This window comes from Terrapene carolina, unplaced genomic scaffold, assembly GCF_002925995.2.
Source record: "Terrapene carolina triunguis isolate 2854851 unplaced genomic scaffold, T_m_triunguis-2.0 Scaffold58, whole genome shotgun sequence".
Lineage (NCBI taxonomy): Eukaryota > Metazoa > Chordata > Testudines > Emydidae > Terrapene > Terrapene triunguis.
In genome coordinates this window covers 27,288,869-27,313,322 of record NW_020664409.1, presented here as the reverse complement: position 1 = coordinate 27,313,322, position 24,454 = coordinate 27,288,869, and the positions used below count along the sequence as shown (strand labels likewise).

At 41.5% G+C, this 24,454-nt stretch overlaps 1 protein-coding gene across 1 annotated transcript in view; it reads right to left on the bottom strand.

Annotated features, from left to right (window-relative positions):
* Positions 1-24,454, bottom strand: part of PIEZO2 (piezo type mechanosensitive ion channel component 2) — a 279,377-nt gene that overhangs the window by 61,270 nt on the left and 193,653 nt on the right. The window contains exons 17-26 of the mRNA XM_026661020.2: positions 22,381-22,541; positions 21,383-21,559; positions 21,069-21,194; positions 19,136-19,336; positions 16,965-17,169; positions 16,731-16,832; positions 16,011-16,176; positions 5,254-5,497; positions 3,447-3,543; positions 2,266-2,425 (exon numbers count right to left, since the gene is read on the bottom strand). Of these exons, the coding sequence (XP_026516805.1) occupies positions 2,266-2,425; positions 3,447-3,543; positions 5,254-5,497; positions 16,011-16,176; positions 16,731-16,832; positions 16,965-17,169; positions 19,136-19,336; positions 21,069-21,194; positions 21,383-21,559; positions 22,381-22,541 (1,639 nt within the window). The remainder of the gene's footprint in view (positions 1-2,265; positions 2,426-3,446; positions 3,544-5,253; positions 5,498-16,010; positions 16,177-16,730; positions 16,833-16,964; positions 17,170-19,135; positions 19,337-21,068; positions 21,195-21,382; positions 21,560-22,380; positions 22,542-24,454) is intronic.

Here is a 24,454-nt window from a genome sequence, read left to right as displayed (position 1 = left end):
CTTCATACTCACAACACAAAATGCAAATGCGTATGATTCGTCAAATGAGTATGTGTTCCACCTCCAATCTGGAGGCATACTTGAACCTCAGTTAGTTAGGGGGTAACAAAATGGCTAGAGTTAATTTACAATCCACCAGTGTGTATTAGTTTAAACAATTTCTTGACGCATATCACCAGTATTTTGCACTTGCCTATGCTGAATTTTATCTGCCACTGTGTTGCCCAGTTGCTTAGCTTTGCTCTCATGAAGGACTTTATCAAAGGTATTTTGAAAGTCAAAATAAATTGTGTTTATTGTACCTCCTTTTGTTGTTGTTGACTCTCTCAGAGAGTTTTAGTGCACTAGAGGCCTTTATAAAAGCCATGCTTGTTTGTCAACACTGCAGTGTGCAGACATGTCGAGGTTTCGTAAGTCCATTTTAATTAATTTTTTAACCAGTTTATCTGGTACTGAAATGAGCCTCATTTATGTGTAATTCCCAGGATAACCACATGCACTTTTAAAAAAATAGGTACAATACTGGCATACCGTGTCAGTTCTGTAGTACAGTAGATTATTTTAATAGGAAGTGCATATTGTTCATAGCAACTCAACCACTTCATTTTTAAATGCCTAGACTTTTGGATGAATACCATCTGGCTTCAGAGACACATTGCAATTGTCTACTGACAATTTAATCTTCTCTGGGTCAGGACTGTATGTTTCATAATGTTAACTGTGAACTAAAGATGGGCTCAGGTCATAAAGTTTGGATCCAAATCTAAACTTCCCCAAAGTTCAAGAATGTTTAGATCTCAGATTTTAGTGACGCAAGTGCGCAGCTCTGAAGTTCAACTCTATCTAACAATGTATATGGCCCTCATCACCGTAATATCTCAATGCCTCACAATTATTTATAGATTTTATCCCAATGACATCCCTGTGACATAGGGAAGTATTATCCTCATTTTTACAGCTGAGGAATTAAAGCATTAGGTAGATTAAGTGACTTGCCCAAGGCTACACAGGCACAAGTGTGAACTGACAATATCTCCCTATTCACTAGACCAGGGGTGGGCAAACTTTTTGGGCCGAGGGCCACACCTGGGTGAGGAAATTGTATGCAGGACCGGGGCAGGGGGTTGGGGTGCGGGAGGGAGTGCGAGGTGTGGGAGGGGATGCGGTGTGCAGGCTCGGGGCAAGGGATTGGGGCAGAGGAGGAGTGCGGGGTGTATGAGGGGGCTGAGGGCAGGAGGTTGGGGTGCAGGAGGGGTGTGGAGTGCAGGAGGGGGCTCAGGGCAGGGGTGCAGGAGGGGGGTCAGGGCAGGGGGTTGGGGTGCAGAAGGGATGCAGGGTTTACGAGGGGGCTCAGGGCAGGGAGTTGGGGTGCAGGAGGGGTGCAGGGTGGCAGTGGCACACACCGGGGCCAGGGCAGGCTCCCTGCATGCCTGCCCTGTCCCCAGCCCCAGCCCCGTGCCGCTCCAGGAAGTGCTGCAGCCCCTGGGGGAGGGGAAGTGGAGGCCTCCGCGTGCGCTGTCCTTGCCACACCTCCAGGTACCTCCCCCGAAGCTCCCATTGGCCACAGTTCCCCATTCCCAGCCAATGGGAGCTGTGGGGGTGGTGCTTGGAGGCAAGGGCCCGGGGGCCGCAGGGAAGTTGGGCCAGCCTCTGCTGAGAGCAGCACAGGGCCCGCGGCACCACGGGGGGCAATCCCGCGGGCCGGATCCAAAGCCCTGAGAGGCCGGATCCAGCCCGCGGGCCATAGTTTGCCCACCCCTGCACTAGACCATCCTTTCACTCTCCATTTAAACGTTTCCAACTTGGGGAGGATGTTATTATCCAAGATTTTGGTTTGAGCTAGCTTTACTCTAAACATACACTGCATGACTATATCTTGGCTTGGCTGAGCTGTATGAGAAAGGGAAAGGGTCACAGAGACAGCTACAAAATGAAGCACAAGCAGCCTTGGGCACATTCAGTAAAATTCATCCAAGTGCAGAAAGCAGAGAGTCCTATAGCATCTGATTCAGAGGCCTTTTGCTGGCTTTTCCTTCATGGGTAGCCAATATGAGCAGCCAGACAGAATTCCCCTTTAGAGGAAGAAATGTGTTTGCAATTTTTATTTGGTATCGATTGTGGAATAGTCAAACTTATGTCAAAGTGTCCGGAGCTTGGGTTTGTCAGCCACTTTATTGGCAATACTCAATATAAATAATAATAAAAACATACCTAATAATGAAGGATTTGGGTTTAATCAGTTTCTGTTATTACACTGAATGTTACCTTGATGCCAGGATCTGTGAAGCTTTTATATCAGCAACCACATGTAGGAAGTAGTAGCTCATGAAGACTCTTCTTTGCAGCAGCAGGAAAGCAAAGCATATACTGTCCCAAATAATTCCCGCCTCACCGCTAGGCAGTTTACAGTCTCCAGTTTCTTTAGCTTATAAAAACAAACAGAAATCACCAACATAAGGATGATCATCTTCTTAAATATGTGAGCCCATCTCCATTCTGCCCAATGGAAATAAGCCAGTGTTCTGAAAAGCCTTTTTGGGCCTGTAAATTGTTTTTCTTAAGATAACTGAAATGTACAATTCCATCTGATGGATGCTGTATTTTATTTTTTTTATATAAGGAGTTACTTTTTGGATATCACAGAACTAAACCTAGGCTTTGTGGACCCAGAGTGTAAATTCCACCTGCAGAGTTAGCTGGCCTTGGGGAAGCTGGACAGGACTCTGGAGTTAGAGGATGAGGAGTGCAGCCTGTGCATCAGAGCTGGCTTGCTCTAAAATCAGAGAAGCCAGCCTACGAGGTTTTGAAGTCCATGCTCCAAGTTGGAGTTTCAAAGCTTGTTGCATGAACCATCTTGATTTTTGCAAGCCCCAGAGAGGTTTCTGTTGCCACTCAAAACTTTTGCATAAGCAGGGCTGCATTGTATGTAATTTTATTTGGTGAATTGCCTTTGCATATCCTTTGCCTATTTAGATCAGAAAAAAACAAACAAAAAAAATTTGAAACAGAAAACAACAACTTTGCAGCAGAATTCCTAGGCAGGACACAGGTTCAGCCATTAAAATTTCATAGAATTCTATGTTCTACTGTTTTACAGTAGAAACCATTAAAAAAAAATCAACATGTGCAAACCACTAGGCACAGACATTACAGGTAAATCTGAGATATGTTATCAGTATTTGTTATCTTTTGCCAAATACTGATTTTAAAAAAATAGTTATCACTGTATATACAGTAGATAGCACTCAGTTTTATGCAGTATTTGATCATGTTAGTCTATTTATCTCCTAGACCATACCTAATTTAGTTCACATTATATATTTTTTTTAATCAAGATATCAAATCAGTAAAGGGAAAAATACATTTGTCTGAAATTTTGAAAGGAGCCTAAATGTAGTTAACCTTTATTTATAGAAAAGCATTGAAAAAAATCTAACTGCACTTACGTTGATGGTATCCTTTAACAGTACAAGCCAGGCTAAATGCTTGAATCAACCAGCAACTGTTTCGAATTAATGACTCAATGTAGCCACATGCTCCTATCTGAAAAGCAAATGAAGAGATATATAAAGATCAGAAGAAACTAGTGATAAGACTGTTAGCACATCTGTTTATGTTACTGTCACAGTTCCAGGGTGGCTGCATCTGTATGTCCCTCTCTGTGTTCCATTCCACATGCTAAACATACCATGAGTCACCAATCAGTCTTAGGGGGCCTTAGTGGACCAAAGTCTTTTCAGCCTTTCCACAAGGGTTGGGGCTCCCCTGGGACAGAAGGCCTCCTCCGTTTGCTGGATCAGAAAGAAGGTACTTCAAAAGTGCTTTCTTTGTCTGTTGGTCTCTGGAAACCCAGCTTGAACCTGTATATGCAAACCACTCCAGACGGTGGTACTTCTGTAAAGTTATTTAGACTCAGTGATTCACCTTTATCACCTACCATTGTTTTTAGTGCTTGGAGGAGCTGTGGCAACCCTCCTTCATGGAACAGAACACAATCATATATAAACCATTCATAGATTTAATACAATAGTCCCCAAAGGTATTTCATGGGGTTGCAATATCTGTCACAGTTACATAAAAATGTGACTGCTAACAGTTACACATCTGCATTATAAATAAAATGAAAGAGACTAAATAAAGAATATATTTCTTTGTCACTGAGATATACCATTTAAAAAAATAAAACAACTATTTCTGCCTCTTGTAGTGTGGGATTTGGGGTTGGTTTGTTTTTTTAAAACTCCCTTTGCTTTTTTTGGTTAGGGCATGATACATTTGCAGTGTGACACAAGTTGACAGTTTAAACAACTGTTATAGATTGGTCACCTGATTCTGCAAGCATTTATGAACATACTTAACATTACACATCTGTAATCCCATTGAATGCACCTGCATAAAATTAAGCACATATGTAAGCATTTTAGAGTATTTGTAAAATCAGGTGACCAACAAATCAGTCTTGTTTCAACATGTTGATTTATATATATTTAAAATGAAAAATGCTTGTTTTTTCTCAGTCCAGCAGTAAAAATGTTCAAAGGTAAGCTACAATTGCCAAAAATACATTTAAAGTTATATTTTATAACATTTTAAATTATTGGCTTTTCTCAGCCTATCAAAGGCATCATAGGAGTGTTCTCTAACTAATGGTTTAACATTCATAAAAAGAACCTTAATATTTAAATAAAGCCTTAAAGAATTAAATATTGACGTTGTCAATCGAAACTTAGACCAGAATTAAAGGAAACTAGAAGCTGGTTTGCCATCTCTTGCATCAGGCTCCCATATTCTCAGTGTCAGAAACTACAACACTTAGCATGATGACTGCCCAATGGCTCCAAAATGCCAATTATAATTAAATACCATAATGACACAAACACTCTATTCATTGTGGACCTAACCTTGTAGTCCTTACAGACTTCTTACTCACACAAAGCTTCTACAGACTGCAAAGGAGAGCTTTCCCAAGTAAAGAATTCAGGATTTGGCTCTTTGAGAATTGCTTCTCACCTTGTGAACTTTCAGACAGTTGGATTGAGCAAAATAGGTACAAATTTTCTTATAATATATAAACCCATAGTAATTTTGGATACCACATTTGCAGTTTCTGAATGAAACACAGAAGACTCTTGCAGGCATTAGTACAATTTTGTGATGCTGAAAGGAACGTTTTATGACGGCTTAATGACTGCACACTTTTGCAGTTAAACCACAAAAGCGTTCAGCACTGAAACTATAGATGCAGCCACTTACCGACAGTATGTTTTTCATTGTAATCACAAAGACATTGTATGCAATCAGCCAGTCCCAATAACGTAGAATGCTTCTGATAGGTTTCAATAATAGATCACCACCAAAGAGCAGGAAATAGAAACAGGCCACCAAGTAACCCATACAAAATATGCTGATTCTTGTAGTTCCCGTGATGAAGATGATAGTAAGCACAAACCAGAAGAGGTAACTAAATATTATCACTTTATACATATCTAAGTAGGATCTGTAACAGGAAGACAGAAAAGAAGAAAACAATTATTAAACTTTTTCTGATCATCATTCTACACATTTTTGCCCACTACTGGCTTGACCCTACAAAGTGCGGAGCACTCTGATCTTGACTCAGCAAAACTCTTACAAACCTGTTTAATTTCAATTCTAAAGCCAATGTAACTACTGCCATCATGTGCTTGATTCAAGCTTAAGTGCTTGACGCAACAGTGGCAGAGTGCTCAGCACCTTACTGGATCAAGTCCTTTATCATAAAAGGATGGAAAATACATTCTTCACAAACTTCATGATGCCGTGATTTATGTGGCAATGTTATATGCATGTAAAAGACTGTTTGAGCTCATCGCTGAAGAAGTTTGGGTAACTGTTCAGCAAATCTATTTCTAAAACCCACCTGCATTACCTCATTGCAAACAATTCTATACTTATTGATGACTTCTAGGGAATTCAGTCCGGTGAGAGGCCCCATTTTCAAAGACAGCTGCTAAAAATATCTTTCTTCAATGCAGATCAACTGTAAGAGGTTTTGGGAGGGGTTTTCTGCAGAATGCCAGTGTGTTATAATTTACTGAAACCCTTGCTAAGACAGGACTATCTGAAATCCGTCTTGATTGGGAGAAAGGAGGAAAAATCCAGTGTTTTCAAAAATCTTGACTTAATATTCACTTACAAGGAGAACAGAGACTACACATTAGAAAATGTGCAAAAGGCTGTAGGGAGTAGTAGGTATAGCTAACCGTTTCCAAACCAATGAATTTTTAGTTTCCCTCACTGAAATATTTTGCTTCCAGATGCACCACATGTTCAGAATCAGCTCACACAAGCTGTGAAACCTGCTGTTCCAGGGAACCATGCAGGGAGAGCATGACATGAACATTCACACCTTCTACACCACACTACCTAAGGAGTAAATGAGCCAACTGTACTGTAGACTGCCACGTCAAGAAACCCCTGCTTGAAAAGTCTCTGGCCTCACCAGAACTTTCTGGAGCTGTCTTGCTGGCCTATATTTATACATTCTCCCTACTTAAGTTGCACTCAGGGAGATACTTAATGATAGGTGACAAGAAGGTTCCTTTTTGTTTACTTCTTGTAAGCAATAGGACTATAGGGACTATCTAATTTCAGTCTAAATTGTATAGCTGTCATTGGGCTTTGTGCGATAAAACACAAAACAACAAATTGTTTATAAGTCTTGCAGGAGAATAAGTAAATGGGCGACCCCAATTGAACAGGTCTTCAGGGGCCCCTGGATGTGACTGAAATGGCACTGTCTGTACTTCAGCTGAAAAAATGTACTGTTGTGTTGCTGTTCCTTTACATAATAATTGGTGTGTGGCATGCCTGGGAAGAGATCTGCTTCCTGACACTACTTTTATCATCCAATATTTGAGAAGCCTTGTCCCATTGGGCTTACATATTCTGCATCAGCATTTTTGAGAAAAGCTAAAGAGGAAAACACAACTGAAGCTGAAAAGAAATCTCTCAAAAAGATCTAATCAAAAGCATTTTTCTATATTTTTGACAGACTTGGGCTATCAGCCTCAAGGGTTCTATCTGGACACAAACATCTCCAAAGTTCAGGTATATTTGGGGTTTTCATTCAGACCAGGGCCGGCTCCAGGGTTTTTGCCACCCCAAGTGACGGAAAAAAAAAAAAAAAAAAAAAAAAGCCGCGATCGCAATCGGCGGCAGCTCAACTGCGCCGCTTTCTTCTTGGGCGGCAATTCGGCAGCAGGTCCTTCCCTCCGAGAGGGACCCGCCGCCGAATTGCCGCTGAAGAGCCCGACGTGCTGCCCCTTCCCCTTGGCCGCCCCAAGCACCTGCTTGCTGGGCTGGTGCCTGGAGCCGCCCTGATTCAGACAGAGGCTTGCAACAAATTTCAGTTCTGGAGCAAAACGTCCACACAGAGTTTGGGAGGTATTTGGATTAGGAGGCTGGCTTTGGAATAATCTCTTTTTAAAATTTAAATTATGCATGGATTAAATAGACTATATAACAATATAAAGCACATATTACATACGCATATATGCTTTTTTCTCATTTTTAAACATGTAAAAAGTTCAATGCACCTTAATATTCTTACACCAAAGGAGGAGAAAAACAAGAGCTTGGTTGGGCATGCAGACTCTGGGGTGAGGCCAGGGTTGAGGGATTTGGGGTGCAGGAAGGGGCTCTGGGTTTGGGGGGACTCAGGGCTGGGGCAGGATATTGGGGCGCAGGCTTACCTCGGGCGGCTCCCGGTCAGCGGCGCAGTGGTGCTGCTAAAGGAGGCTTCCTGCCTGTCCTGGCACCGTGGACCGCACTGCGTCCTGGAAGCAGCAGGTACGGCTCTGAGAAGCTCTCACCTGGAGGCACCTCCCCCTCCCCCCCAGCTCCCATTGGCTGGGAAGTGCGGAGCTGGTGCTCAGGGCAGGGGCAGCACGCGGAGCCCTGTGGCCCCCCTGCCTAGGAGCTGGACCTGCTGCTGGCTGCTTCCGGGGCACAGCGTGGTGTCAGAACAGGTAGGGACTAGCCTGACTTAGCCATGCAGCACCGCCGATAGGATTTTTAATGGCCCAGTTGGCGGTGCTGACCAGAGCCACCGTGACCCAGTGCCTTGCATTCCATGACCCAGCACTGGAGCGCTACTCACAGGTTGAAAACCACTGATCTACACCCTAGGGGATTGTTATTTATGCCTATTAATGTTTAACAAGAGGGTCCAATATTGTCAAATCTGTTTTGAGGTGAAAAACAATGAGCTGCAAAAAGTCTGATCTACGTTAAAATCTACTCCAGATAGTCTGAATGATTATGTGCTGTTGGTGCTTAGCTGCTGGCATCCTGGTGCCAAGACTTCTCAGCATAATGACACCAGTCAGCATCAATGTTACAGCATCAGCCCCTTTCAAACAATAATGCTATTGCCCAGTTAGTACTTTGGAGCTTCAAGCAAGGTTACCAGCTCTGTTGATAACTCAGCCAAAGGTTACGAGTCTATCATAAGAGTGGGTGGGAGAGGTTGTGTGTGACCTGTGATGCGCAAGGGGTCAGACTAAATGATCACAATGGTCCTTTCTGACCTCAGAGTCTATGATACACCAGCCAGACTCTTCTGCACCCACTAAGGACAGCCAAGATATTGGTGTCCTGTAGCAGTAACTGATGTCTCAATGCTCCTTCCCATATCACTCTCCTGCTTCCTGCTCTATCTTCTCAGCTCTCCCCACTCCATCTCTCTTGCTGTCCCTCACTCAGGTCACCCCCCTCCACACTATCTCTTTATGTTTCCTGACCAGTCTCTTGTTCCATAGCCACACACCTATATTTACCTACTCCCCAAGACTTTCACTTCAGAGTCTCCTACCCCTCATATCTTCTCTCTCTGGCCCTATTCTTATGCACCCCAATGTTTCCTTGCATCCCTGTCAATCTCCTTGTCTGCCTCCATATTGCTCTATCCCCCAGTCTTCTTCCTGAACCCCACATTCTGCTCCTTTTCCCTGCTGCACCCTGCATTCCCCTTCACTCTGCTGAATGCTGATTTATTGATTTTCCCTTTGCCTTTAGCTGTACTAGCACTTCTGAAAATAAGCTTTATTTTTTATTGTATTATCCATGTTTTCTTCCAGGATATGCCTGAAAATTAATTGGACCTAGTTCATAAGATCTCTTCAGGGCCTTTCCTACATCTCTTCTATCAGTACAGTACGTTTCTTTTTTCTTGTCTCCACCTGCTTTAAACTATAAATCCAAAGTTGCACTGGTTGTTAAAACCCTTTTTATTAGCAACCAAATATTTATTTCATGCACGTCTGAGCTGAAGTCTGTAATGATGATTTGCAGATCCTCTCTCATTAATCTAAGTCAGAATGTGTGTGGTTCCAAAGAATGCATTATATCTGCCTATGAGAGTGGTCTGCTGCTTCACCCGCTGTTGTCTCCTTGGTTGCAGGTGTTAGAGGGGCCAGCTCTGTGTTAGGTGCTGGTATTAGGTCCTGGTGTTAGGGGCTAAAATATTTTCATGTCTCCATATTTTTTTTTCTGTCCATTTCTAGTTTTTGCACAGGAGTTCTTCTAAATTGGGATTTTCCCACATCACAAGCAGTGGGAACAGAGATCCTCCTGTAAAGCCATCTTGGCTTTGCCTCTAGAAAGTCCCTACTTTTTATTCTTTGGCTTTGTTTTGTTTTTTTAAATTTCTTCACTTGTGGTTTCCTGCAGGCTTAGTTGTGCATCCCCTGAGAAATCCGGGGGTGGAATGAAATGTGGACTTTCAGAAAATCTCTTCCTTCTAGTTCATTTGTCAATGTTGATCTCAAGTATTTTCCCAGAAACAGGAAAGTTAAGTGATCAGTTTGGTTACAAGTTCTTTTTTCCGATTGTTCATACTGTAGTAAAAAGCCTTTTAGCAATGCCTACTGGAACAGTTACTGTCAAGTGTCTCCTCGGGGGAGAAAAATCAGAAGAAAATCTTCAGATTGCTATGTAGGATTTCAGCTATGTGACACTTCATGGACAGCAATGAGAGATGTTTGACTAAAACCTCATATGCAATGCTTTGGAAATGTAAAGTGCCCCAACAGAGAGGACATGGGCCAAATTCAGCCCCGGTGTTAAGCAGGTGCGAGTCTCTAGTTACATAGGCACTCAAGTCAATATAGTTTTAATTTAGATTGTAAAATCTAATGTAGAGTGCAAGCTCCTTGGGGCAGGGACTGTGTCTGCTATTTGTTCTATAAGGCAACTAACACATTTCTGGATTCAAGAAAATAAACACATACTGATACATTGGGCATAATCTGGTCCCACACTTACAAAGTAAGGGGATTAAGGGAAAATTACTCAACAGCAATTCTCTTTTCCCTAGTCCTCTCTTCTTCCTTTCTAAACAGCAAATCCAATAACAGGAAGCCTGTGGCTTTACCAACCAGAAGCAAGAAGACAAAAGATCAGTCAAATCCAAGACTTCCAGAACAAAGACATATATAATAAGATCAAAGAAAAACTACACCAAGAAGCACTTCTTGAGGGGAGCAGGAGAGATGTGGCATGGGAAAAGAGGACTACAACAAACAGAATTACTGGTGAGTAATCTTCCCTTGTTGTATGTCCTCCTCCTCCTATTCCACCCAGCAACAATTACAATTAGCAGATATCACAAGCTGGGCCTTTGGCAGGGGGTGGGGGGAAGGAACTTATTATATATAACTACTCTTGGAGAATCTAATGGCAAAGAAACATTAATAAACAAGTACAGATCCATCTGGTAGTGCAAGAGGAAGTTATGAGGAAATGAACAGGTGGCCACCTTATAAATTTCAGAAGGAGATGCTTCTGCACTCTGAATCAATGAAATTGGCTACTGCAGAATGGAATTTAATAATTTTGCATGTAGTCATTTGGTTAATGGAATACAGTCTTGAACAAATCAATCATAGTAAGAGAAGTGATTGTAAAAATGGCATCATGTCATGATACTGAACTCTTGATGGCTTTCTGTCTATTGTTACAACCTTTAGAAAGACAGAAACTGTTAACTCTTATAAAACTCTGAATGAGAGATTCAGTACAATTCCAGAACTTGCTTTGCACACAGAAAGACACTTTCTCTGATACAGCAAAGAAGGACTGGGACACAGCACAGGTAAACAAAAGGCTAATTAACATAAAATTCCCCCGAGTTTTGAATTGGACTCAGTGAGCATGTGAAAATTCAAGCACAGGTCCATTACAGAACATGGGAACAGGAATGCACATTCAACCTCTTTTGGAATTTGAATGGGGGAAAGTATGTAAATCTGGGGATCAGGGACAGAAGTTGAGTGTCCCTGAGCATGACCCAGTTACTAAACTCCTTGGAGAAACCTTCAGCAGTGTATCTGCCTTGCTCAATCTCCACACGGTCAGTGTAAGCATTCCAGGCTGAAGAACAGGATCAAATGCAGTCATATAGGGCATTTCTAGGAATGCACTGCAATCACAGATTTAGTTTCTAAAATCAAAGGTGGTTGGACCACAGGGCCCAACACTCTGTCATGAATGTTCTTTTCTCCAAGAATCAGAGGTAGGATCCCATGAAAATATATCATGTCCCCAGAGTCTTAGACTTAAATGATCATGAGCAGGAAGGAGATAACTCCACTCTATCAGCAAAACTAAGCTATTCAAATAGGTATCCCAGATTATAATAAATGTCCTGAAACACACAGAGGTCCAAGCTCTACTTGGCAGGGACATGACTATTCTTGTTATTAATAGATAGCTCATGCTGAACCAATCCACCATGATGCTCTCCTTCCTTTAGAGGTACACTTGCCCAGAAAGAGGGAAGAAGAGAATGTACCTAGGAAGTCAGCCAGGAGGCTTTAGAAAAGATTTGAAAACTTCCAGTTAGCATGGCAGGTGTAATGTAGCTATAAGGAATATGAGCTGGACTCTGTTATGCTTCAGAATAAACTGTCAGCTTGTCATAAATATAGGTGGAAGGGTAGCAACCTTTATGTATGTAGTAGCATAAAATCCCTCCTTGGCAGCTGTTCTGGACTGCTTTACCTGTAAGGGGTTAAACAGTTCAAATAACCTAGTTGACACCTGACCAGAAGGACCAATGAGGAAAGAAGATACCTTCAAATCTTGGGGGTGGGGGAAGGATTTGTTGTTGCTTTCTTTGTTTGTTCCCTCTCTGGATGGAGAGAGAAGCCAAGCAGGTACAACATCTCCTGAAAATATACCTGGAATAATCCATCTAAAATTACAGAAATTGTAAGTAGGGCAAGGAAATGCATTAGGTTACCTTTTGTTTTAGCTTGTGATTTTTTTTAAGCTACAGAGATAGTTTTATTCCTGTTTTTGTAACTGTAAAGCTGAGCCCAGAGGGGAATCCTCTGTGTTTTAAATCTTTTATTTACCCTGTAAAGCTACCTTCTATCCTGATTTTGCAGGTGTGATTCTTTTATTTTTTTTCTTTCTAAATAAAGTTCTTCTTTTAAGAACCTGATTGATTTCAGTATCCTGAAGACAAAGGGCCTGGTCTGTGCTTACATTGATAAGGCCATTGGTTGGTATATTATTCTCAAACCTCCCCAGGAAAGGGGATGAAGGGGCTGGGGGGAATGTTTTGTGGGGATAGGGATTCCAAGTGACCCTTCCCTGAATTTTTGTGTAAATCTCTTGGTGGTGGCAGCAATACCATCCAAGGACAAGGAAAGGAATTTGTGCCTTAGGGAAGTTTTAACCTAAACTGGTAAAATATAAGCGTAGGGGGTCTTTCATGCGGGTCCCCACATCTGTACCCCAGAGTTCAGAGTCGGGGGACGGAACCCTGACACAGCTAAATTACAATCCAGAATCTTTATTACTAGTGATGACACATCAGTGAGGAAGAACACAGCTTGATCTTTAGATCTCAAAGTGAATTTTCAATACTGACAGCTAGAAAAGTCATCTCCCTGACTTGTGAACTGAGCAAATTTTACATGGAAGTCCTATAGGGAGAAAAACTGGCATGATATTATGCCTTTTTACAGTCACTTCTTTGACTATGACTGATTTAAATAAATCTATTTTGTTTAGTTTCAGGGCTTGTTCTAATTTCTCAATGATACTAGTAAAAAGGATGTCCTCATTCCGTTCTTCAGCATGCACTGTCTTTCTGAAGTCAGTGGGAACTGCTACATTCAACACTTCTGAAAACCAAGCACTAGCTCACTGTAGATTAAAGGAAGATATGCCCCTCGTTCATGCAAACTATGATGAGACATAGCCAATAGATATGGGTCAAGGTTACCTGAAGCCCTCTCAAAATGCTTGGCTCTATTATACATATACAAGAGTTTTCTCAGTCCAACTAACATGCTGTTACTCCAGTCTATGAACAATGAACAATTCAAAACTCAGAATCTCTAAATATGGCTAAAACAGATGATATTTTAGTTTCAGTCTCCATATAGTGTATACCCTGGTAAAATATAGTAGCCAACGCGAAAGTCATTAGATTGCTGTTGCTTATTCGGTCCCTGAGTTTTCTAACAAGTTTCTTTTTCTTGCTTCTTTTTCTGCCTTCTTTTTCATTTTATTTTCTACATAACATGTGTCTCGACACAACTAATCTATGCAACATAAATGAATCAAATATAAAAGGCACATAAATGTCCATGCTTAACCAGAACAAGTATAGTCACAAACGTGTGTGTTCACCCCTAACACAATTAAACAGATTGTTTCTCTGGATTTTCTGTTTTTCATATCCAATACTTTCCAGTGACAACATTACCAACCCATAAACATGAGCAGCAAACCTTCTATGAAAAGTCTGTATACTGTTAATTACCCATATAAGAGTCTATTTTCTCATCACATCCCAAATACCGCCTTTGAATATACAAAGCACGATCTAGGACTTCAAGAAATTTTACATATGAATCAAAAGGGAGAATTTGGTCCTAAAGTTTATGGAAAGGCAGCAGTCCAGTTAAGGTTGAGGTTACTTCCCAATAAAAGCTTCATTTTGCCTCCTAACCAAAAATCTTCAGAGTACACTCTTTGTGCTGCAGGTTCTTCATATTTGGCCAGCAGACAATTTCTCCCATATTTCTGGGGATTCTAAAAGTTATTCTGGATTTAGATAAAAATAAGTCGATCAATACTTTTTGAAAATCTGCTAAAAACAGCTTTTCCTAAAAAACCTAAAATGAAATTTATTTGAAAGAGCTTGAGGAGCTGAAGTGCAAAGGACTGACTTTGTGATGGGAAAAGGTGTAGTTGGGCAGTTACTCCCTGGAGCGACAGGCATGTCCATCAGACTCCTGTGGACATTAAAAAAAGATGCCAAACAAGGTCATTTAAAAAGCAAAGTGAGTCTTTAGCCCTTTTATTTCTGAAGAGAACTTTTACATGTCGACTCTCTGACATTTGCCACAGTGATTTTTCTGAACTAAATCAGGAAAATCACATGTTCTCACTGTCCCCTGGCATTCTCGCCAGTGATGCTTTTGCCTAGAACCCCTGACTCAATGACAGCTTGGAATCATCTTCATTTTCTGTGCACGCTCCTCAGATATTAGCTCAGAGCTAAAGTGGATGTGGCAGCTGTGGCAACAAGTGGAATTTAATACTCTTCCTGTAGTATTGGAACCAACGCCACTCCCTTCCCTTCATTCCTCCCAATTAAGCCCCACTGTGGCAGATATTTTCTGTAGGTATTTCTGGTTGCTGATAAGACTCCAGGAAATCATCTCCACTTGGTGCAATATCTTGTAGGGAGATGGTGGCACCAGGCCTCATCCTATTAGCAGCTGTCTGTTCTCAATGGCAGCAGAGTGCATCAAGTGCTATAATCTCTGAATAAGCACGTCAGCTGAATGCATTTCAGTGAGTTCATCTTCAAAGCTATTCATGGCTTTGGCCACAGTTTCCAATAGAAACAATAGGATCGATTTAAAGATTTTATGACGGGATTGCAATTACAATGAGTGTCTGGTGAAATAATAACTGTTTTTCAATGAAAGACAGCTTTCAACTCTGCTCCCTCTCAGCCATCTGCTGATAACATGCTTTCTGAGTCACAACAAACATCCAGGGGGCAAAACATAGAAGCTAATGAAGTTTCCCCCATAGTTATTCTTGTAAATATTGCACCAACCCTTCAGAAACGCAGCAGGCTAGATGGCCGGCTGTGCTGAGCTTACACACACAGCAGCTGAGGAGCAGGGAGAAGATGGCTCCAGGATTATGAGCTGCTCTAATTTTCGACCGCTGGAATAGTTACATAAGAGCTGCTCCATGTGCCAAAGATTGGCTGGAGCAGTGTGTTTCTGGCTCCACCCCTTTTTTTATCCCACACCATCCCAACAGACCTCCAAAGTCCATGGGTGGGAAGGGGGTGTCATGCAGGGGAAATCCTCAGCTGTCCATATGAGACAGCTTTATGTCCCCTTTGCCCTTATTTGGGTTGAGTGAAGAATCTTCTTTTCCAGAGAAGAGTTTTGTTTGTTTAAATAGTGTATGACCTTCTTCAATTTGGAGCAAAGCAGCAAGATGTAATTAACTGATAAATACATTTGTGGTATTAAAGAGATACATAGACAGGGCCAGATTAACTCGGTCTCGCACAAGTGCATGGGGCAGAGAAGACAAGGAATAGATCAGGTGCACCACCATGTACTCACCAGGAAACCCAGGGAAAGATTTTGCTCCTTCAGGCACAATCCCTCCTTGAACTTCACCTGCGATGTTGTTGATCTGTACCTTCCGCATGGCACCATCGAGGCCGTCAGTGGGCCAGCTACACCGAGATACTCAGAAACATGCTCACCTGTGTTGGAAAGAGCCTTCTAGCTGGTACCATATACCCTTTTCCAACTATTTCTTATGGAAGATAAATAACTTACTGCTGAGATAAATAACTTACTTAGAGTTGGAAGCCAGAATTCAAACACTCTTATATTACAGATACCTTCAAAATGGAGAACTTTAAAAAGAAGGTACATTGTAATTTCAAAATATTCCAGACCCAGCATTACCGGCAGTGAATGAAGTCGGGAACAGGGTTGTGCTGGCTAAATGACGCTGCATCAAGGTTCATGCAAATTTCCACATTGTCCCCAGCCATGATTCGCACAGCAGCCTTATTTTCATCCTCAAACATTTGTCTTTGTAAGGATGCACAGAGCAGCAACATGAAATCGTCTGGAAAAATGAAGATATCACCATGAGAACTTCACCCATTAACTCAGATCTATTGAATGCTATTGGTGATATGCTACAATCTAATCACGGCACAGTAGTTCTTACAATGATCCCCTAAGATTGCATTATCTACAATGCACTGTAATACAAATTTGACATTTGTTACTACTTTTCATTTTCACCTGATTATTTCACGTCCATGATTTTTTTCTGAGAAGGAGATTAAAAGGAGGAAACAGAATTCATCACTTTTTATCCAGCTTTATTAAACAAAAATGTACCAGTTGCATAAATTACTGAACATTTAAATGCACTGATTTTATAAAAACACAATTACTGTTCAATGTATTGTGTTGGTATATTGCCTAGTGCAATGGGGTCCTGGTCCATGAACAGGGCCTCTAGGTGCTACGGTAAGAAATATAATAATAATGCCCTGTAGAATATGCCAAGTTGCTTCTTCAAAACAAATAAAAGCTTTGTATTATACTTTTGCATAATTTGAAACCAAAGAAAAGTAAACAACTTTCACAGCTCTGTGCTAAAACACTTACAGACGAGAAATATAGGATTTGGTCTTTCAATGAAGTCTGGAAAGTATAACCACTTTATGATGTTGGAGTTGAAGTTGGCATTAGGGCTCCTCCATGGATAGTCTACAATAAAAGGAAGCATGCAAAAATGTAATCAATAGTTTATAACAATTATTTCATTTTTTTTAAAGTATCTGTCAATTTTCCAGCAGTTTCCTGTAAGAGCAAATGGCCATAAAAGGTAAGTGACCCTACCTTTACAAGGAGCAGGTGGAATGCCAATACAAATGAAGTACTGGAATATAATGGTGCATGCCAGAAAACAGCAGTACTTTGGCCAGATCTCTGCAATAGCTTTTCTTCTACGTCGATATAATACAGCAATTAACCAGAAGGCATGAATCATGGCAAAGAAATCCATTCGTTGACCAATTACATTAACTGACAGTAGGAAACAGGTCTGTGGAAGAAGTAAAGAAACATATCCAGCATTTACAACCCCTGAGATGATCAGGGCAGATATAATAAATTAACCTTTCAATCTGATTCTTGGAAACTTGATGTATCTGAGTGTAGCTCTTCACATACTAAGCCTCGGACATGGTTAATAGTCCTCCAGCCCCCCACACTTTGTGTAATTTTTTATCAACACTGACTATCTCAATACAACTGTAAAGCAAGTTTCCATTTCATGCTACTAAAAAGATATAAAATGGCCAGAACATTGTCATGGATAGCCTAGATTGGAAATGCTTAATTGTTGCCAAGCAAAGCATGTTACATAGACATATATTTTGATACTACTAACAGATGTTAAAAGAATGAACTCATAAAGAAAAATAATAACTGGAGGGCATCCTCAGGTGGGAACCACATAAAAAGAATAAGCATTCAGACAATGTAACTTTTGTTTACTATAGACAAACAGCTCAATTGTTCTGAAGTGGTTTATTTCACCGTTATTTTTGAAGCTCTTTTTCCCAGGGTAGTTTCTACTCCCTGGTTGCACTTAAAACAGTGCCTTTAGGCGATGCTATGATTCAACACTTTGTTTTAGAACTCAGTGAATAATTCATAGTGAATCATTTAGTCAATGAATTTCATCATTTCTCTCTCCAGGAACTGCTCACAAACGGCGATGGTCTCAATTTTTGTGGCTAACTAATTTTGGTGGATTGCTCCCAAGGACTGCTTGTTAACCATTCATTACATTGACTATTTGGAATTTGAGAGAGATGTCGGTTAGTTCTGATTAGACTCATAGGCATACAGTAACTTATAATTGGGTTTCCACTGCAAATATTTATGCACATGAGCTGAAAACTTGCTTTCTGCAGGTATTCTCTAACGTTTGCTTAAAACTTGCCTTTTACACAAACATTCTTGCCACTACACTAATTTTCTTAATTTGACTATCCATGAAAATTGAACACAAAAGGTGTGTGAACGTAGCTGAAGCAAATTCACTGTTCTAGTCAAGCAAATACTTATAAGTGTTTTATGAGGTATTTACTCAGCATTACTTTATTTTCAAGATGGATTAAATTTTCGTTTTGTCTGTATGAGTTGGTGCCAGGCTAGGAGGGGAGGGAGGGCAGAGGGAAGGTGGGAGCTAGACAGAGATGCAGGTCAAACAAGAGATACAGAAGGAGCAAGGAGAGTTGTCTAACCCCAAATCCGCCCTACCACTTTGCCCATGCTGCTGCTAGCAAAGCAGAGCAACATCATCCATGGAATACAGCATTGGCCTGGGACTCAGGAGTTCAGGTTCTACTTCTAGATCTGCCCCTGACCTGCCACATGACCTTGGGAAAATCACTTCTCCTGTCTGTAGCTATCCCTGCCCACACTTTGTCTATCTTGTCTATTTAAGTAGTAAGCTCTTGAAGCCAAGAAGCACAGTGGGGGACCAAGCTTCTTGGATCTACCATAATATAAATACTACTAAAATAAAGAGTGACTTCTTTCTTTTCCCAGCTCCTGCAACAGTCCTGAGTGCAGCAGATGCAAGTGCAGCTAATAGGTACTTAGCCATAGACGGTAGCCTGCCAGCTGCAGCTTTTCTTCTCTGCTCCCATGGTACTCAACTCAATTGTAGGTGACATCAGTGGATGCCCCTTGCCAATCCCTCCCTGAATAGCACACAGCCTTCCCTTTTGGTGAATTAGAAACAGAGCACAGGAATGAGAAACAAGTATATTGAAAAGAAAAGAGGCAAACAAGAGAAAAAGCATCGGGTGGGGAAGATGGAGAGGGGGAAGAGATGATGGTAACTGTGTCTAGACAACCCTGGCCCCGGTGAGAGTAGCGGATGAGGAAGCAGCAGGTTGTCAGTACATCTCTAACCAACAAAACAAAACAACCAACAAAACAAAACAACACAAGGTTGGGAATCATTGTCTTAACCACATGAATATGTTATTTACCTCCAACCCAAACTTGTAGAAGAAGTAGTTTATGAAATACTTGGCACAGTTTACAAGTCCATCATCCAAATGTAATCTTGTAATGTCATGGAAAATGGTTTTAGTCACAGGCGCAGTAAGATTATTTCGACATCTGTAGTACTCCTGATGCCGGTAAATTGTAACTTCAAAGGCCAGAATAGCCAGCATTAGTAAGTTATTCTACAAAAGAAGCAATACAAAGAAGATAAAAACAAAACTGAAATATGAGGAGTTGGAAATTTTTTCTGAGAAGCATAATCAATGAATATTCTAGTGGATATTATTGTTTAATATTGCTGCAATACCAAAATGTTCTGGGATTTAATTTCAAAATGGGAAGCTTACTTGAGCAGTAAAATGCACCAAGGGTTTACCAATCCCCCAATTTCTGCTCCTCCCTCCGGAGGGGGTAGAGAGACCTCACTGCAGGTGTCATGACAACTAAGACTGATTCATACTCTAATATCTGCAATGCCACTGACTTCTGTTCTCAACAGCAAAACAATGGAAGGGCTTGATAGAGTCCTTTTGCTGTTGTTTTCATAACCCTATTTTACATGGGCTGTTCATTTTGCCTCTGTTGGTGCAAGAGGGAACAGCAGCACTATTAAGCACTGTCAGACAGCTCTTTTATGTGATAAAAGACCAGAAACTGTGCATCTGTCCCATATTTTGGCCTTATCTTGCTGGAATCACATGAAGAAAAGAAGCAGAGAACCTGAACTGGGCTGGGTCGGCACGGAGAAAGTTACCCTCGAGAGAAGGGTGTAGTTCTAACTTCAACAAATCTGATCACTGTGCTCAGAATGAACGGAAATCTGAAGGCCAATGAAGGTACCATACAGGTAGGTGAAGTAACTCACTGATTTTTTTTTTTAATTCAGGATGAGTCACAAATGATAATTAAACATGTGATATAATCTAAATTTGCAGTGACTCAACCATGGTTTTTTTCAGCCATTTTCCACGCAGAGCACTTTATCCTAAACAGGGCCGGCTCCAGGCACCAGTCCAGCAAGCAGGTGCTTGGGGCGGCCGAGGGGAAGGGGCGGCACGTCAGGCTGTTCAGCAGCAATTCGACGGCGGGTCCCTCTCGGAGGGAAGCACCTGCCGCTGAATTCCTGCCGAAGAAGAAAGCGGCGCAGTGGAGCTGCCGCTGGATTGCCGCCGATCGCGATTGCGGCTTTTTTTTTTTTTTCTCTTCTTGGGGGGGGCAAAAACCCTGGAGCTGGTCCTGATCCTAAATCATAAGTAAAGGACTTCAGAGACTCTCTAATCCTATGGGAGTCATGCAGGATAGTTTTACTCTGTCAGCGCCCGAAGGCTAAGAAATGTTTAATTCAAATGAAAGTAACAAAACACACCCTGCCTGCATTAAACAAAACAAAAACTAGAATAAAGACATAGGATTATTGCTGTTTCCCCTCCCCCCACTCTTACCTCCCCCCAAAAAACCCAACATTTTTTCCAAGTTGTTTCTTAGGGATAAAAGTTTTAAAAAATAATTGCAGGTGAAATGTGCTGTCAGTCAGAGACAATTATCCAGATCAAACATTTATCTTAGATCTTATAATATCTGAAATGGATGTATGTTGTTACTTCTTACAAATCTTGTCAGTCAAATTTCTTGATATCCTTTTAATCCATAGAAGAGCAAGCGAGCTATGGTTCTATGTGCATCTTATCTGAATTGTTGCATGGAATTTTCTTGAGTTAGGGCTGTAGGAATCATGTATAACAGGACACTTGCCCCCTACCCGTACACCACATTTTTTTTCTCCATTGCCTATAGCTCACAATTCATGGAATGATGTATTTTGTGTGTGGCACATGATCCATTTCAAGGACATTGAAAAGTTCATCAGGAGTAAGAGACAGTCGGTCTAAACACAGAAAAATGTAGAGCAGTTACCCTTAAGTATACAAGCAGGGGATAAGACTTCCTTAATCCAACCCACTCTGTAGGATCGATGGGTGCGCTGTAGAGAAGCGACGTCTTCAGTTCGTCACTGCCTATGTCAGTTTCATTTTCTGTAGGCTAAAACGCAAACAATGATAAGTTCTTTAGTTAGAGTCTCTTTGGAGCCACTGGGGGCAGGAATCATGATGGCTCAGCAGAAACACATCAGCTGAACCGCAGCTTTGAACACTTCACATGCTTCCTTTGGCTCTGTCCTTTCACTGACGTACCTAGCAATTAAACTCTTAATATGCACTACTACTCACCATTGTACAGTTACTGGAAAAGGTGCTAGGGTCAATAGATGTGAGCTGATATAACATTTTGCAGACGATAATCACACATGTCCAAACAGTGCAGACACTTGATGCCAATGGGCGGAATTGAGCATATGGCAAAGCAAGAGCCCAGGCAATCAAAAACACAAAGTTAAACAGAGACACCTGAAAACACAAAACAGAAATTACACAGAGCAGCCAGATGACCAGGCACCTTAATGTGACCTTTTATACCTAGAATACCTCACACACAAACACGTCATTGAAAAATCCTTCAAAACAAAGGGCCAAAAACAAGATCTAAGAAAAGTAATGAAATCAAAATTTAAAACAGCTCTCAATGTGATGCTAGACATGGATGTCACTGAAACTCAACAGCAGTTAGTGGCTGGCAGGAAACGTAGCAATCAATTAGGTTGGAAACAATTCTAACTTCAAAATACTATTAGCACCACTAGCCCACACAGTGGCATGCCCATTCTACAAGTATGGTTTTAAATAAAAAGGGCCAAACCCGTGGCCCTGCTTTTTTGCAGCAACAAAGTGTACACATTGGCCTGTTGGGGGTGGTAGAAAGGCTGATTTTTGTGGTAGGGGACTCACACAAATTATTTTCTATGCACACCAGAGTTCTTCCTCTCATCTGAAGGGGCTGCTGGTGGGAGGGAGAAAGACAGAGGGAGTATGACTTTGGCTTCCCAAAAAATGTAACAAAAACCCTAGTATCTTCATTGGTGGAGAGGACTGGAGGTTTGCTGAGTGAGAGGGGTCCCCATTCCCAACTGATGACTTTAAGTGAAGATGGGCCTTTAGGGTTTGATTAGGCACCAGCATCTAGAGAGCCCAGCTGGACCATGGACCCCCAGTTAAGCCTGCACCCAAGAAGTAGGTTGGAATGAGGTTTGGCCCAAGGGTTGGATACACTGCTGTGGAGCCAAGAAGCATCAACAGAAGGATGAGATTTTGTCAGCACAGGTTTTACTTGCCTCTTTCACTGTGACCCAGATGATGTATGAAGAAACTATTTTGATAATATGCAGCTCCAAAAGCCACCACACAAAAACTTGCAGTTTATGAAAATATTCCAGGAATTTCAAGAATAGCACCGTGAGGCGGTCGATCACCAGATGCCACTTATTCTTTAAATCTATAAATAAATATAAATATAAATATATGGAGATATACCTATCTCACTGAACTGAAAGGGACCCCAAAAGATCATTGAGTCCAGCCCCTGCCTTCACTAGCAGGACCAAGTACTGATTTTGCCCTAGATCCCTTAGTGGCCCCCTCAAGGGTTGAGCTCACAACCCTGGGTTTAGCAGGCCAATGCTCAAACAACTGAGCTATCCCTCCCCCCTGCAAAATCTACAAAGACAAACCCGATGGAGTCACTGAAAAACTGTCTTTACCTTTGTTACTTCCCTCTTCAAAAGAAAATAGTAAGACAGGATTTTTTCCGCTCAGCCCCAAAACAAGAGACATTAAGGTGAGTAAAATCAGCTCCGACTTTCAATGGTGGATTAAGACTAAATGGGGCTCACCCCAAGAACAAATCAAAGGCTACCCACTACAAAAGTACTTGTGGCACTGACTGTGCATCCATTGGCCCCTGCAGACCCAGGGCCTGGATCTGTGAATCCATGGATCCCTGCCTTAATCCACCCATTGTTCCTGTAGAACTAAAACAGTTTAGTTTGATTATATTTAGTGCATATGGTCCTAGTTTGTAAACATGAAAGTAATTCACAGAGGATATTTCTCCCTAGCAAACCTTTATGTCAGCTTTGAGCAGAATCACATTCCAACCCTGAAAATTATATTGCTGAGAGTGACAATGTGGAAATGGAAAAGACTGCCTGATGCTAGCATATGGCTTTCTAAAAGCTGAATATGCCACTGAGATGGTTAAAAACATGTTCACAAGTCTCACAAATGTTTACATAGTCCTCTGGGAAGAGCAATACACTGTAATTGAGCTTTCTGAAGAATTTTGCAGAGTCTCCAAACCGTCCCTGCAGAGTTTTGCTTGAAATACAACTTTTAGTTACCTTCATTGTACACTTAGCATTAGTACTGCTCTGTTTCATACTCATAACACACTACATCATAGAATACTGTATTTTGCTAATCAATAAATGAAGGACTTGATAAACACAGAGGTAGCATCACAAATGTACTTTGCTCATTTATTTTGACAAATGTAATTTGCAGGGAGGAGCCAGTCACAGACGTAAGCCAGCAGGAGCAGTTTAAGCAGGTAGTGTGGCACCCAGGAAAAGGAAGGAGAAAGATGGGGCCTGTCAGAGGTAAGCTTCCGGTGCTCCTGAGGCCCACCATTATGTGGAAATGACCCCCACTTGGGCACCATTACGTTCCATATCCTTGGGGAAGAAAGGAAAAAATTGAAGGGAGGAGCCAGACAGAGACGGAAGGTGGCAGAAGCAGCTAAAACAGGGCCTGTCAGACAGCAATAATGTCACCACAAGGCTGTCCACAGTTTTCACTCTGAACATTCTCTGCCCTGTACTGTTTGGCCGTTTGCTCCTACCCCTCCCTGTCTCCTTCCTTAGTCTCTTCACTTTGACTTCACTCCACCTGCTCTCCAGGCTGCTCTCCCCTTCCTTCCTTCCTTCCTTCTTCATTGCTCTGTTCCCCATACAGTTCCCCCTCCCTTCAATGTCCCCTCTCCTTTCCTTTATTTTTTCCAGGTAGCAAATACTCTCCTAACTAAACCTCACGCAAAGGAGTTTAATTCCAAAACAACAACAAAACAAAAAAATTGAAAAAAAAAATTCATGGCACTAACATGATGTTTGCCAACCATCATTCTGTTCTCTCTGCCTGTGTGTTCTACAAGGATTCTCTCTCATTCTATGTTTGCACAGTGCCTCGCGAGTTAGTCTCTAGGCACTAGCGTAATTCATAGATTCCAAGACCAGAAGGGACCACTGTGATCATCTTGTCAGACCACTCGTATAACAAAAGCCATAGAACTTTCCAAAATAATTCCTAGAGCAGATCGTTTAGCAAAACATCCAATCTTGATTAAAAAAATTA